This window comes from Clytia hemisphaerica, unplaced genomic scaffold (genome assembly GCF_902728285.1).
Source record: "Clytia hemisphaerica strain Z4C2 unplaced genomic scaffold, Clytia hemisphaerica genome assembly, whole genome shotgun sequence".
Taxonomy (NCBI): Eukaryota; Metazoa; Cnidaria; class Hydrozoa; order Leptothecata; family Clytiidae; genus Clytia; species Clytia hemisphaerica.
The window spans coordinates 2,151,899-2,167,692 of NW_027103286.1; the positions used below are offsets into that span (position 1 = coordinate 2,151,899).

The 15,794-nt window shown below is 34.1% G+C and overlaps 1 protein-coding gene and 2 long non-coding RNA genes across 3 annotated transcripts; all 3 read left to right on the plus strand.

Moving 5' to 3' along the window:
• The first annotated feature begins 1,209 nt into the window (after positions 1 to 1,209).
• On the plus strand, positions 1,210 to 8,022 carry LOC136808369 (uncharacterized). The gene is made up of 4 exons (XM_067064904.1): positions 1,210 to 1,344; positions 2,402 to 2,512; positions 2,981 to 3,080; positions 7,895 to 8,022. The coding sequence occupies exons 1-4, from the start codon at positions 1,297 to 1,299 to the stop codon at positions 8,020 to 8,022; spliced, it is 387 nt and encodes a 128-aa protein (XP_066921005.1). The 5' UTR covers positions 1,210 to 1,296.
• A 412-nt stretch (positions 8,023 to 8,434) lies between these two features.
• On the plus strand, positions 8,435 to 9,810 carry LOC136806772 (uncharacterized). Its single transcript, XR_010846607.1, has 3 exons — positions 8,435 to 8,558; positions 9,225 to 9,333; positions 9,735 to 9,810. It is a non-coding gene; the product is annotated as an uncharacterized lncRNA (long non-coding RNA).
• A 769-nt stretch (positions 9,811 to 10,579) lies between these two features.
• LOC136806779 (uncharacterized) lies at positions 10,580 to 12,500 on the plus strand. Its single transcript, XR_010846610.1, has 3 exons — positions 10,580 to 10,669; positions 11,073 to 11,120; positions 11,841 to 12,500. It is a non-coding gene; the product is annotated as an uncharacterized lncRNA (long non-coding RNA).
• The last annotated feature ends 3,294 nt before the right edge of the window (positions 12,501 to 15,794 follow it).

Sequence of the window (15,794 nt, forward strand, 5' to 3'; positions counted from 1 at the left end):
TTTAAATCATACAAAAAGTTTGATCAATCAAGCTATATCTTCCCTAAAATGAGGACTTTGCCTACATAAATACTACAAGCCATCAGGTTTATTTGTGTAAATAAAAACAGACACTTAGCAGCAACGAGGAAGTTCTCTTCACGTTCTTCCTTCTAAAGTTTCTTCTTCTTTTTCAACGACTTTCTACATACAGTTCAGGAAAATTTCTTTTCACATTTTTCTTTTATCATCATATGAATATTATGTGGATTATGACAGTTGTTTCTTAGTGAAATTTGTCTCCAAATTCACTTTTCCATCAATTGATTCCTATACTGATAGGCTTATTTCATCTTCTAGTAGTCTACATAATTTGAAGATACTTGAAATAATATTTCTTTTAAACTTTCATTAATAGCTGTTAATAGTGTTATTTTCAGCTATTTATTCAAAAAACTTTTTTCGATTGATAGTAGTTCATAGCTGGTCACCTAAATCAAGCTACAATCGACGCTCGCAAACTCGAACTTTTATCAATTGATACTTTCTATAATCTAAACTAATTCTCAGAGCACGTTCATACACTACGGTTTCGTTTCGCTCCGAAATGAAATGAAGCCATTCTATTGGTTACATTTAAGTTTTACATCACTTCTAACCAATAGAATGGCTTCATTTAGTTTCAGAGCGAAATAGAACCGTTACGTGCGAACATGGTCTCAGTCCCGGTAAGTAGCTCGTAAATTACTTTTTATGATTCTCGAATATTTCTGTAATTCGAACAAATGAAATTTTTCGTACAACTTCGAATTAGCGAGAGTTAACAAACGTTGATAAGGACTTCCGCACCACGCTTAGTCAGGTAAGGTAGGCAGAAAATGCGTTCTTAATTAAACATAATTACATCAATTTCTACCACGAAGAAATTAATTATGTAAGTTATTGAATAGTTTTTCTTTGACCATGCGGTCAGGTGATTGCCTTGACTGCCATATGATTGCTTAGTTTTCTTAATTTTGAATAATAACTGGTCACTTTTGTCGCCTTTGAATGATCATATTATGTCTTTTAATATATTTTTTACTGAACACAAATTTCCTAATTTTTCCTTTATTCATTAGTCTGATTTTGAATATTGAGTATCTCTACTTATTGTCATGGGTCGAAAGATGGAAATATCGTTCGAAAAAATGTCTAGTATTTTATATGATTTTTTGGTTGCACATTATCTTTTGGCTTTTTATGTTTCACTTTGCTGTATGTCATTTTTTTAGAGTAATATATTCCAGTTAGTCATTTCAGGGAAGACTCGATAACATGGTGACCAAAGATTTGTTCGAAAAATTTGTGATTGCTTTTGAAAAGGTAAGATTTTCTTCCAGTGAACTTTATGTGAAATTCGACGCTTTTTTAAAAGAATGGTGTATTTCCATTTCATCAAGTTTATCTATCCTTAACTTTTTTGGGGAAATCATTTTTCTGTACTACACTGAGTCCATTTGTTTCAGCACCATTTATGCCACTTATGCCATTTATACCACCTTTTTCCCATTTGTTTCATCGAAATGTGTTCAAAAGTGTTAAAAAATACTTACATTTTTACCACCTCATTTTACATTGATCATTTGTGTTCTTTGTGTCAAAAGTGGAAGTTCGCCAAGCTTTTCCAAGCAAAAAGAAATTTGCATTTGTTTCTACATTCTGGGTCAAAAGTGGAAGAATGGTATTGTAAATGGCGGCAATAATCGAATGCATAATTACGGTGCGTTTCACTTTCGTTTTCTTGTTAGTTTTTTTATATTTCTTTATAGTTTTTTTATATTTATTTATAATTTATGCGACCATTCTTGACGTATGTAACTAAGAGTTCGCAAGATGGTATATTTTCACATTTTTAACACGGTTTCCACTGTCTATGGTTTCACACGATGGTGGCATTTGGGGGAAAGGTGGCAAAAATGGTCTTGAGGTAAGAAACAAATGGACCCACTGTATTCTTTGGTTAGCATCCGAATTCAACCTGCATTTAACATGTAATACATACTGGGTACATACAGGAAGCATAGAATGGTATTTTTGCGAACGTTTTGAGCCTTATTGGGGAATAATCAGCAATTCACAGTCAAAAATGCTCTAAAAATGCTAAAATCAATCAGATCCCAATAGCACACAACGTTGTTTCAGTGTTTATCTAACGTTCACAACGTCCATATAACGTTAAATGAACGTTGGAACAACGTTGTGTACCAGCTGGGGAGCCTCGTTTTCAAAGTATTGTTACCAAGATATCTCAACGTTATTAGACATAATTCTAGAATCTTGTTTGTTGTTTTGTTCTCAAATTGCTATTTTTTGGACTTTTGTGAGCCTTGTTATTCTTATAAAAACTTTCTTATCTTCATTTTGATTTCTACCCGAACAGTATCATGGATATGCTTATGATGACGACGTCAGTTATCTTTTGGATGTCGATGCAAGCCCTTATTCTGCAGCTGAACAATTATCAAATGAAATGGAAGATTTTCTCAAGAAGGTTACCATATACGCTTTTTTTTACAAGAATGGTGTTAATTCATTTCATCATGGATATTCTCAACTTTTTTGGGAAAATCATCCTAAAATATTCTTACAGCATTCTTACTAGTAGGTTAGGATCCTAATTGACGATTTATAATTTAAAATGGTCTAAAAATGTCATTCTTAGCTTGAGTACAAAATTCTATGATGGTGATATTCTTAGCACATTCTTAATTTTTTGGTCATTTTCATCATGGACATTCTTATAAAGTGTATTCTTATAAAAAAAGCGTGTAGTCATTATCTGAATGATACTTAGCTAACAAAAGGTTGATACAGACAGCAATATTGGTGATATTCTTTTTAGTGTCATCAATTCCACAACCAACAAAAACACACGATCTTTAAAAAAAGCGCTGTTTGCCAGCTGGATTCGAACCTTACAAAAGTTCCTATTTTGAGATTACTTCACTTTCTTTCCCAGGTGACGAACTTGCAACAAAGAATCAATTTGATGAAAAATCTGATCATCGATTTGCAACGGAAACAATCAGAAAAATTTACTTCTATCGGACAAGATGATTGTAAGTGAAAACTCTGAGCCACACTCTCATTCTCCACGCTACTATTTTGTTCTTGAAAATCAATCAAGAGATAGGTTTTAAAAAGTAGGCACGACAGAACGAAAAATCTCGTAACAGATCCTCCATTCTGCGCATACCACGATCTGACCTGGTTATATCTCGCCAAAACATTCAATTCAAAACTGCTTTGCTTCATTAGCCAATCAGCACGCTCAATAGCTCATTTAATATTTATCTCAGATCTGGATAAAAATAGATCAAAGCGGTATGCGCCAACCCGGGCAGATTCTCATACGGAGCTATGGCCTTTAGAGTGAATGCATGTCATGCGCGGATTATCAGAATCTGCTCGGATATTATAAATTGAAAGATTCAAGCATCCGCCTTCGGGCATTTAGACATTTGTACAAGAAACCTTTTTTAGGAAAGTACAACAAAATCCAGACTAAAATTGTTTTGGTTAGAAGAACAATAAGAACAAAGTTTCAATGGCAGCTCAGTTGGAACAACATGAAAACGCTAGATACCAGTGAGAATGTAAAAATTTCCTATTTCTAAAATGGGTTTGGTTTTAAAATTTCTATTGCGTTAACATGTCAAAAATATATATTTTGAACCTTTCCATCCGGACGAATACCGTGGGCCTTTTCTTTTTTGCCTTTTTCGCGAGGAGACTAATAGTTGATCAATCCTCATTGGGGATTCATTCTAGCCAGACGTCTGAGAAAGAGGTTATCACCAATGTCTAAAAGAAATTATAGTAAGTACAGTACTTGGAGTATTCTTAAGTTAAGAGAAAATGAACTTGATAGCGACGAGGTTAGCGAAGTATTTGTAATGGCACTGCATTCTCAAAAACACAAAAGCTTCTCTGAAATGTCATAAATGATATGTTAACTATGGTACTGATCATATTTCACACGCAAAAAAGAGAACGATAATAAGTGTATCACAGTGGTTTGCTTAGTCGTAAGTGTAGTTTGTTGAGTCGTACGCAAAGATGGCCGTTTCAAATGCTTCCACAAACCAAACTACAGATGTTGAAAAAATGAGAGCAATGTACGAGAAAGAGCTGAAAATCAAAGATTTGGAAATCCAAAATCTTACATTAACTCTTGAGAAGATGAAACTTCAGAACAAAGAGCTTCAAAAAAGTTTGAGAACATCACTACCTAAAGATCATTTGGAATCGATTTTCATACCGATAAAAGATCGGATGATCGATGGATTTGAGAAATTTGTCGAGCGTGTTGACCCGAGAGCTGATATTTATGAGACGTATGAAAGCTGGTATTCGGATATCTTTAAAAGAATGGACAGCAACAATTCCACATTTATGTATGATGATTACGTTTTCACGAAAATGATTTTCTATGTCAATTCTTATTCAAGTATTACTCTCTATTCAAAAAGGGAGAAAAGTGCTAATACAAGCAATACAATAACAATCAAAGGATTCGATGCTGGCTGGACACATGAGCAGACAGAACTAGTTTTACTGCTACACCCCACAGATCGCAGTAAAATATTGGAATTCCATCAAGCCAACTCGGTCGAATGTTCAGCAGGCAATCATTCATTTAGTGTTACTGGTATTAACCAAGAATATATCTGTGGTAGTTATGTTCTTATTTGCTTAAAGAAAAAAACGAAGTCCAAAAATTTAGAATGTTGATGCTGGTGAGTTTTGAGAATAAAACACAATTATTTTAAAATTTCTTTGACTGTAGTATTTCTATGACAGTATATATTGATCAGGATTTTGTAAAATATGAAAAAAATGAACATTATTTTCAAACAAGATACTTTCGGGTCTGCAATAGACACTTTTTCATAAGAAAAGTGAATCCACCAAAAATCGAGGATTGGATATTTTTAACGTATTCTTCTAGTGGCGTTGTGGGAAAATGTTTCTGGAGGGGCCAAAGTCAATCTTTTTTAAATGGTGCCCCCCCAATTTTCCAAAGTGGCGCCCCTACCCGCCAGATTAATTTGCTTAGGCATAATGAGAAAAGAAATATCTAGTGGATAAGAGTTAGATATATATTTGATAAATGGAAAAGGGATAACAGGTCCCACCATGGTTGGGGCCGACTAGAAATTTTTTGAAAATCGACTGCCAAGATCTGCTAAATAAAGAAATAGATACTGACAAATTTGACACTTGCTACAATCAGTGACAAAATACATGGCACAAAAGGGAAATCCACCGGGAAGTTTTGAAACCACAATCGATTTGTAAGTGCTCTAAATTAGGTTCGAAAGGTAGAGTTTTAACGCTAGACTTAAAAATCTGAGGATCCAAAAGTTCAAAAATGGTCCTGTAGGGCTTGAAATATAGCTTAGAAACCAATAAATCCCTCCCAGATCGAAATAATCGATGAAATCAAGTTGAAGGCCCGAAATTGACATTCTCGCTCAAACTTCAATTTTCGAAAAATGGTAAATTAGCCAAAAGTGCCAATATGTTATGGCACTGATTGTAGAGTGAAAAGAAAATTAAAGAAAAAATGTGTAATACGAGCAAAGCGAGTGAAAAAATTGATTTTTTATGATTTTCATATTGTTGTCAGCAAATTGGTCTTGGGGCGCAGTTAGATTTTCATTTAATAATACTATCATATGCACAAAAAAACTTAGCTAGATTGAAAAGAAGTTACCAATAAACTTTATTGCGAGCGAAACAAGCGAAAAAAATGCAAGTCTTTTAAAATTATCTCAGTAAATCTGGTCCTGGGCGCAATTTAAGGCGCATAAAGTATGATTTTGATTACTTTCTTATTTGATTATATATATTGTAAATCGATTCCACTGAGAAACTACGGAAATATATTAAAGAATCCATTTCATTTTTTATGCCATGCCCCATAGATTAGGACTTTTCAGGTCCAGTACTCCAAGAAATCATATTTGCTTTAAAAATATATATATACATGGTGAATCTCAAACATTTTACCATCTACAATCATGGACAAAATATTTGAGACAAAGGGGAGTTCCCAGCGAAATTTCAAACACCACAAATGATTTTTAAGCGCCTTAAACTACAGTTGGAAAGTAGAGTTTTAACTCTGAGATTTAACATGAGACTTAAGACTTAGAACCTTAGGATCTCAGGATTTAAAAGCTCAAATTTGCTCGAATAAGGCTTGGAATATAGCCTAGAAGCCACCAAACTAAAATCGAAATATTCAATGAAAGAAAGTGGAAGTGCTAAAATAGCAATTCTCGCCCGAATTTTAAATTCTGAAAAACGTTAAAATACACTAAAGTGTCAAAATATATCTCGATTATGATTGTACTTACATTTCTACTTTGTCTCGAAGCACCTATCGTTTCTGGTGTAATTTCACTTGTCTGATTTATCACGAGACCGGAATTTATTCCAGATGTTCTGGGAAAACTAGTCGAAGTCAATTAAACATTGATGCTGGATTTTCCATATTTGAGTCTCGATTGAAATTACTGACTAATCGGATTAGTCAGTAATTTCAATCGAGACTCAAATATGGAGCCAATAAAAGCTGAATTAAGATACAAAGTCTACGATGTGTGTGTAATAATCTCACCTATTTAGCTAAAATCGCTCAAAATTGAAGCTTTTGGAAAAAATTAATGTGTGTTTGGAGCTCTATCAGTATCACCATGGATTTATTATAGAGACTCTGGATAAACATCGAATGAAACGGTGGAGAGCGGAGTATTGTCTTTCTATTGTTTCAGAAAACAATCGATGTAAGGCTTTGTCCGCAAAGGACAACTGTCATGGCGGCTCGAAGGACTCTGATTTTGAAAAATAATTAATACTCTTCTTATTTCTAAAAAGTTCTCTAACTTTTTCTGATCGTACTTTTGCTGGCTAAAAGTTTGAAAATAAATGCTAGAATACCAAGCGAATACATTTATGAAATCTGGTGTCAATAGACCTGCGAAATATATTGCTATAAAAAAAAAAAAAAAAAAAAAAAAAAAAAAAAAAAAAAAAAACATCATCGGACGAGTAAAATCAAACAAAATGCTTATAATGACACGAAATTTTGAATTGGGAATATCTTTCCAATATATCTCCGAGAAGAGCTGGGATTGATATATATTAGACGTGGGTCTCATAGCTCCACTGTGGTCTGAAAATCTTTTGGTGGCACGTGGTGGCACGGTGGCTTTTTTGAGGTTGAAGTTTAAAAATATCTGGTGTCAATATTCAATTTCTTATACATAGCATGTTTTTGCATCTTTCTCGAAATTTAAAACGTCATAACGAGGTATAATTAGTAATTAACTAGATGAGTTTGAATCTCGGAGGAGAACTTAAAGTCTCATTTGGGAATTGGATAAGTGTATTTTGATGAGAAATGCAATTAAAATGCTACGAAAAATTATTTAATAGTGGAAGGAGGGTGAACAATAATGTCATTACTGCGGACAAGGCTTGTACATGAGAAATTGGCAAAATTCAGCTCATTGTTTTTCCAGTGTCTATAATAATTCCATGGTATCACGTCGATCTAGAAATTGAACAGACAGAATTCATTCATTAAACAGTTACCAAATACTAACCAACAAAAAACATTAGTTATTCTCTATGGTAAGTTGCATCGAACAAAGAACATTTTTTGTAGACTGAATGGCGCAATTTAGTGGCCTGGTAGTATTGCTTTTACTTAGGCGGACTGTAAAACAAAAAAAGAAACCCTGCTTATATATCTCGACTCAGCCTAAAAACATGGTAAAATTGAACGTTTAAAAATTCTAAGTCTAAGACTGAACGAATACTTGAGCAATTGAACTCATTGCTTTCTTGCTTTTCACAACAGTACTGGCAGAGGAGTACGACAAATTACTGGCAACCATCAAACAAACATCCACATATTTGAATGATGATATCAAAGGTACTCCACTTCTCTTTGTTTTGATTGAACCATCTCTATCACGTTGTTCTTGAAATTATCTTTCAGCGGAGTCCTAAACTTTCAATTTGATTGAAATCCCTTTAAGGGAAGTCAGTTGAAATAATTGCTGCCTCCTCGAAATTAGTTCTCTCCAAAATTAAACTTTTTGCTGCATTGCTAAAATAAGTAATTTTTGAAATTTAATCCCTAATTTTTATAAAAACTCATTTTTTGTCGAAAGAAACTGATTCACCCTTCCATTTGTCTGAATTAAACCTCGCTTCTCGCAAAAAACAAGTCCTCGATAAATTCAACTTTTCTGAGGATTTTTACCCCTCGCCAAAATTATTTCTTGACAAAATTGGTTCTCTTAAGGCAGTTTTCACCGAATAAGTAATCAAAATCACTCAAATGTCAACTATGATTATGTCCTAAACAAGTTTTTTCATTTTCAGGACTGAAAAAGCAGGTTGGAGAAGAAAGGAAACAAAAAGAATTAAGATTTAACAACAATAACAACAACAACGAAAAATTTTCCAGTAAAGACAACGCATCCATGACAACTAATGATAAAATCAAAAGGGATCATGTAAGAATAGTTCTTCTCTCAAAGGTGTTTTGCTTGCTGATTATATTGGGTGTCTTAACATAAGTACACCCCCTTCCTCACAGACTCACTGGGAACCCTTCCCACTGGAAAAATTGGCCAAAATATCGTCCCCGGTGGGAAATTATTCTGTGCCCACTGAAAATAATCAAATAAACCAATCTTCACTGCAAAATATTATGCTATTTTTCCCATCCCACTGAATTTTCTGACTTGAAAACAAAAGAATTGAAATCCCCAGCCATAAAAAGTATGGGAGTATCAATCATCATCGAGGTTGAGTCCGTTATTTTCATCCCAACTGGTTGAAAAAATCGTACCGGGTCTGTGAGAAGGGGTATAAAACTGAAGCGCATTTGTCAAAATTTACCACAAGAATGAACCACGGAGGAAAATTTCTATACGTTTTTTGATAAGAACATCAACAATTTTTTAAGCCTTTGGATGTTCTCCTTTGAGTGTTTTTAAAATGTTTTATTTTTTCGATTATTGAGAGAATTAAGTTGGGTTTTTTAGACTCGGTGAAGTCTTGAAATGTTCTTAACTTGTTCTTAATATTTAGGCCATTAAAGCCTTATGTTCTCATAGTTTATTCTCATGAAAAGCAAAACACTTGAATTTTCTCATGTTCTTCTCGCTCACTCGCAGTTGGATGTTTTGCTTCGAGAATTTCAAGACGTAATGAACGAATATAATCGAGTGCAGTTGGTTCATAGAGACCAATGTAAATCAAGGATCAAAAGACAATTTATGCTGAGTAAGTCTTGGTAGGGAAGGAATATTGTACGGTTAGGTCACAAGTGAAAACCTACTGTTACAGTTGACTCTCGCTAAGTCTAAAGTCTATTACCTTATCGGGGAAAACTTCGTCGGGGAGAAGTGACGAAATTTTGGACAAGTGACGAATATTTTCCCCGGCCTTAATGCGTTTGCCAACTACCAGCAAGTGACGAACTTTTCCCCGACGAAAATTTTCCACTTTGATTCGAATCTTTCCGTAAATCGAACAAATTAGAATTCCCGTTCGATTCCAAATCAGTGAGAGTCAACTTTCCCTACTAGTCATACAACAATAAATCTATTGTTCTCAAAGCCCCCGCTCATGTTATGTTTAAGTAGCAAACAAATTCAGCTTTCAATTCTCGTCTCTTTTTTCAGTTGATCGATCAGTTGATAATGAAAAGATCGAAGAAATGCTGGAACAAGGAAACCTTTCTGTTTTCCACCAAGATATAGTAAGCTAACACTTCTTTTCATTTACTTATTTAAGGTGTCATCAACTCTCGACAAAAGCTTTTAAATTAAATTCTTGGAGCATGTCAAGCAGACAATATCTCAAAAGATTTCTAATCTTCGACCAGATCTTGATTAAAGGTTTTGTTTTTAAATAAGAGTTATATCGTTTGCTTACTCATCACTTTTAATTCACAAGTTTTTTCACATTGGATTGACACGGATGTGGAGCAAGATTGGTCAGAAAAAGGAAAAGAAAAACAATTTTTTGCTTATATCAGCATAATATAACAATAGGTAGACATTGTCCTGATATGAAATATGTGTCTGATATGAAACGGGAACACTTATGAAAAATAAAATCTTTAATCTGCGCTGGTAAATGTGCACTCTAAAGGCCATGCTTCCGTAAGAGAAACTGTACAGTTTTTTTCATCCAGACTTGAGGTGAATATTATAAATGAGCTTTTTGAGCGGTGATTGGTGAAAACAAACACTACAATCAAGTGCCAAGCATAAACATTAGAACGCTTTTGCTTCGTAAAAATTTATACAGTTTTGAATGTTTTGCCTAAAAACCAGGTCAGATCATCGTCATATTCGCCATATCCCTTTAGAGCAGAACGTGGCATGCGCAGATCGGATGATCTGTTACGAGATTAGATATTTTTAGCCCATCTTTGTCCTAACTTTTGATGAGCTGACATCTTAATAGGCCTTTGGAACCGCACATACAGTACCAGCATGATTTAAATTTTGATTTTCAACAGGCATTCGAAGATATCGAGAAAGCAAACAAATCGCTTCAAATCGTAGAAGAGAGGCATGCGGATATTTTAAAGCTTGAACAGTCCATAAAGGTAAGTTTTGTTACCTTCAGGGAACTAATTTTGGCGAAAGATTGGTTCCTTTTCCCCTTAAAATGAGTGTTGTAGTAAAAAATTAAGAGGTCATTTCAGAAAATGATAGCAAACTTAATTTTGGCAAAGGAACTTATTTTATTTTATTCTACTTCTTGTGATGTTTTTTTGTTCACCAGTCAATACTAGTACTACCCTTGCGAATATTACACATTTAAAACTAAGGGTAGACCTTAGTATCGAAATCCCTTCCTATGTTTAGGATGATAGGTTCACCCCATTTAGTCTTGGTCCTTGATAGGAGGGCATAAAATAGAGCATAAAAAGGGGAAGCCTAGGGGAAGCAAAGAGTTACTTTAGACAAGTATCTTGAAATTAAACAAACACTTTTAAAACTTTTTAGGATTTGTTCGAAATTTTCCAAGAAATTGCAACACTTGTAGACTCACAGGTAACAACTTGAATTATTTTTAATAAGTTTGTGTCCAACTTTTCAAATATTTTGAATTTGAATTAATAGTATTGATTTTGAAAATACACACTAGAGGGCTCCTCTTTCAATATCTATCTACCCAAAGGTAGGGGAGAGCGCCCCACTCTTTCTCTCTGCTCCAATCCTTTCCAGAAGAAGAGATGTAAAGTCAAGCCTGTTTCAGAACATAAGTTTAACCATAACCCTTTCGCTAGTTTTCGCCGTCTTTCAAGTTCAATCAAAAAAATCGTTAAGGAATCCTAATTTGAGGTCAATAGCACCTATTCTAAGGTATTCACTTATGAATTTTAGTTGACCTATACCTTAAGGTTTCAGGACTCAGTTGTGACGTAATTAAATGTCGACCGAAAAAATTTATAATTAAGGAAAATGTGAATTAAGACGTCATCAAATTATAACGTCATAAATTGTAAAAGGGCTGTAACTTCAAAAGTATATGTTGAATCTTTGTCAATGGCTAACTTTCTAAGCTAAAGTTTTTTGAAAATTTTGATGACATCAGCAAAAACTACAAAAAAATCGAAAAATGCCATTTTTTGCTGACTTCAAGGTATAGAGGAACTTTTGAGCCCTAAGTGGATCTCTGAATATGGCTGCTATTAATCTCAAAAACTTAGGGTAAATTGTTAGGAAGGCTTTCCTAAGTCACACGAGTTTATTTATCGAGTTTATTTCTAGAGTGAAATGATCGACAATATTCAACGGAACGTTCAAGAAACAATGCTCAAAGTTGAAGAAACCAAAAAAACACTCAAAATTGCCAGACGATATCGTTCACGAACTATTTTCAGTTTTTGTTGTCCAGTATTTTTACGTAAATCCATGTGTTGTAATATACTTTGATCACGTGGTTTTTAGTTGAAAAAGATTGGCACTGGACCGTGTTTCAGAGGGTACTAGGTATCACAGATTTCTGTAAAGCTCGAAGGGCTAGATGTCGTGCTTTAAGCTTTCCCAAGCAAAAAAAATGAATATCACAAGAAATATAGTTGCTATTGTTTTCGAAAATCCGCAAAGCTTCTGATTGGTCAAGCGCTGAAATTCTATAGTAATGTCACGTGACCTAGGTAGGATTTGCTAGCTAACCATGTCACACTTTTCAGTCAAAGCACCAAATCTAGCCCTTCGTGCTTTATAAATCTGTGCAAGGTAAACCAGGTTTGTGAAGTATAAGGTATGGACTGAATTATTTAGAAACTGCCTTAACTTTGAGTGGAGAAGGACAGTATCCCAGATAATTTTTGTAGATTATCATAATATTTTATATTGTTATAGACCCACTAACTGAATACAGCATTTCTCAGGCTTGAACAAGTGAAACCATGAACACTTTTTCTTTGTTTTGTATCCATTTTCAAAATCTGGCGTTCGTAAGAAAACAAAACACATGTCAGTGGACGGGGAAGCATATTTGATAGGATTTATCACAACAGTTACGATTATCATTTGAATTGTATATAAGAATTTTTTAAAGAATTTGTTACTTTGATTGACTGTATTTTTTATCGTCTTCAACTTCATTTTCAAAATTTTCCAATAATTTATCAAAATTCGAAATTTTTACCTGCTTACAATGCTACAACGTACCCACTGACTTTTATATATCCCTGGATAAAGCTATACCCGCCATCTTTGATCGAACTTTTTTTTTGAATTGCTACCCGGGATTTAGAAACTTTGTCTAGGGTATATAAAGGTCAGTGAACGTACACTGAAATTCGTTAACAAAGGTTGCTAAAAATAAGTTCACATTTAAAGTGTATACTCTTAGGTGCCAAATAAACGGGGGGGGGGGCTCGAATAAACGGGGGGTTGGAAAAAATTTTCAAATCAAATAAACGGGGGGGACCTAATTACCGGGGGGTTGGAAAATGGACTTTTAAAAACCCTAAAAAGGGTCAAAATAGACTAAATTTAGGCGTTTATTTGGCACCTAAGAGTACGCTTTTTCAGAGTTAATTAAAAAGATAATTGAAAAGATAATCATGGGTGGTATGTTAAAAACACCAAGAGTGTTCAGTTGGGTTAGAGATAGTGACAAGGCTTCCAACATAGGGTGCATTTCTTTTGAGCGTTCGGGTGTATCAATAATACGGTAGGAGGATGTGTAATGCTGGCGATTGTTCTCGTTGTCAGAAGGTCTGAAAGATGATAAAAAAAATGGGAAGACTGACCTCATTCCAGTGTATCCAAGTCTTAAATTCACGTTTCTGATGGACACCTATATAATACCCTGGTGGTATAGCTGACGCGAGTTCCCTTCTCAGAGAGGGTCTTTGTCTAATAATACGTAAAAAATCTTGCGTTGCAAAGACGAAGAATCAAAAAGCTGAGAACAAATTTGTGGGAAAAGTTGGATATTTTGCGACCTTTGAAATCCCAAATCGAGAAGAACATAGAAAATGCATTTCGAACAGCCTGACCAAGCTTTTGCAAATTATTTTGGTCGATTTGATGCTGTCTTGGAATTTAAATGTTACCAAGATTGAAAACCTGCATTTTTTGCATAATTTACGATTTTTTAAGTTTTCAGGCAATACAAGGTCTTAACCGTTCGACCATCTTCCTATTTTTTTAGTAGGGGAAGCATCTTGGGGGATGCTTAAAATCTCACGTGTTATGACCTTGAAATTTTGACCAGTGGTTGATATGGATAATCAAAGAAGATTTGCAAAATTTTCGTTCGGCCACCTGTTTAGTTAGTATTTTACAGACCAGAATGTGAAATTGACCAGAATCATGTATTGACTGATTGACTTGTTCGGTTTTACTGAAATTTGTTCCTGAAGGCTGATTTAACAAAAACAAGTGATACTTTTATGGACCTACCTGGTTATGTATTTAACACATATATAATTGATATCTACGTGAGCGTGACCATTAAACAATCATTCAGAACACAAATAGTGACAATCTATTAAAATTCGTCGTTTGTTTCTTATAAAAAAAAAAACGTTTACAAACCGAAATTTCATGCTCTTGAAATATTCTTTCATATTCAAGACTTTATGAGCAAAAAAACATCTATCTCATCAAAAAATTTAGTAATTTGGCTAAGAACATTGATGTATGCTTATTAATAGTGATTCTTATAGATAAACATGCGTTTTTTGAGCCAACAAATTTTTTTTGACAAAATCAGCTTGAGCCATCTTTTACCTATGATGGTACCCTACTTTCATGCAAAAAATCTGCCCAAAAATTTTTTTTTTCGAAAATCGGGCTCCGTCACATTCAAGGGTTTATAGTTATGCATCTTTGTGCAAAAAATCATAAAAAATCAAACAGCCAATCTCGAGAAAAGCTAATACCTAAGTAATTGATAATGTTCTTATAAATAAATATCGAATTTGGCCAGTTTTTCTATAAAAACACGCTAAGCAACCAAAATTTCATGTCTAAACACACACATTCTTCAAAAGTAAGCCCTCATGAGCAAAAAAAATATCTATCTCATAAAGAAATTGAGTAATTTAACTAAGAACATTGATGTATGCTTATTAATAGTAATTCTTATAGATAAACATGCGTTTTTTGAGCCAACAAAAATTTTTTGAAAAAATCTGCTTGAGCCATCTTTTACCTATAATCGAACCCTACTTTCATGCAAAAAATCAGAAAAAGTTAATGATCCAATTTTTCACAAAGTCCAAAAAACCCGTTTTTTGGCCGTCTTTTGGCCCAAATTTGCCTACCCCACCGGGGTAGGTCCAAAAAGCTTGTAAATTAAAATTGACGAGTAAGCAAACGATATCACTCTTATTTAGAAACAAAACCTTTCATGCAAGGCATTCATGCCCTTGGGCATCTTGTTATTATTAAAAAATAAAGAGTTACATGCGACTTTCTTCTTCATTCGGTTTTAAGACCTTCCTACTATTCGACTGGAAAGTCTGTTGTCGAATGTATGCCAAGGTATTTTTCTCTTTCTTAAAGAGAACATTAAGAAGCTTCTTGCCGTAACATAATAAGATGAAAATGTTCGAATTCAATGAGATTCCAAGCCATGTGATCGATGATTGGAAAAATGGATCTCGACTCCTAAATTTGAGCAAAATAAACATGACTCCAAAGAATATGGTTGAAGCAAAAGAAGCATACAATAAAGACATTGATTCGTTGAAAACGTCCGGCAAATTTCTTCCTCTGTATGCTATGATGAATGTGGCAACTTGTAAAAGTCCTGCAAATCCAAGTTGAATTGCTTTTGGAAGTACATTTCTACAAAATAGAATTATGATTTTGTTTGAAATTTCTCTTCGAGATTGAACGATAATGGGTTGTGTTTCCATAGTAGCAATAGTCAAAACAACTGAAGATGTAGTCAAAATAACAATTGTAAACCATTGCTGGAGAATTGTGTTTCGCTTGCTTTTTGTTGACAGTTTGTGCATTGAATTAAAAGCAGTCAATATTTTGTGTGATTTCATTCATGAGCACTATTGCAATGAAAAACGTGTATAAGTTCCCTGCAATGGTTGTGTCAAAGAAGCAGGCGAACTTTCTTGGTTTCGTATGTGGTAATGTCACGAAAGCGGCATTGATCAGGATTGAGGTAAACAAGTGAATTACAGTCAGTATGAAATCTGAGCTTTTAACAATAGGTGTTTTGTGGTATATGATGAAGATTGT

Bases quoted from the DNA above. Each gene is read 5' to 3' on its own strand.
- LOC136808369 (XM_067064904.1), top strand. From the start codon at position 1,297: ATGGTGACCAAAGATTTGTTCGAAAAATTTGTGATTGCTTTTGAAAAG. The intron at 2,513-2,980 runs GTTACCATATAC...TTTCTTTCCCAG, and splicing joins TGGAAGATTTTCTCAAGAAG to GTGACGAACTTGCAACAAAG. The intron at 3,081-7,894 runs GTAAGTGAAAAC...TTTTCACAACAG, and splicing joins TTCTATCGGACAAGATGATT to TACTGGCAGAGGAGTACGAC.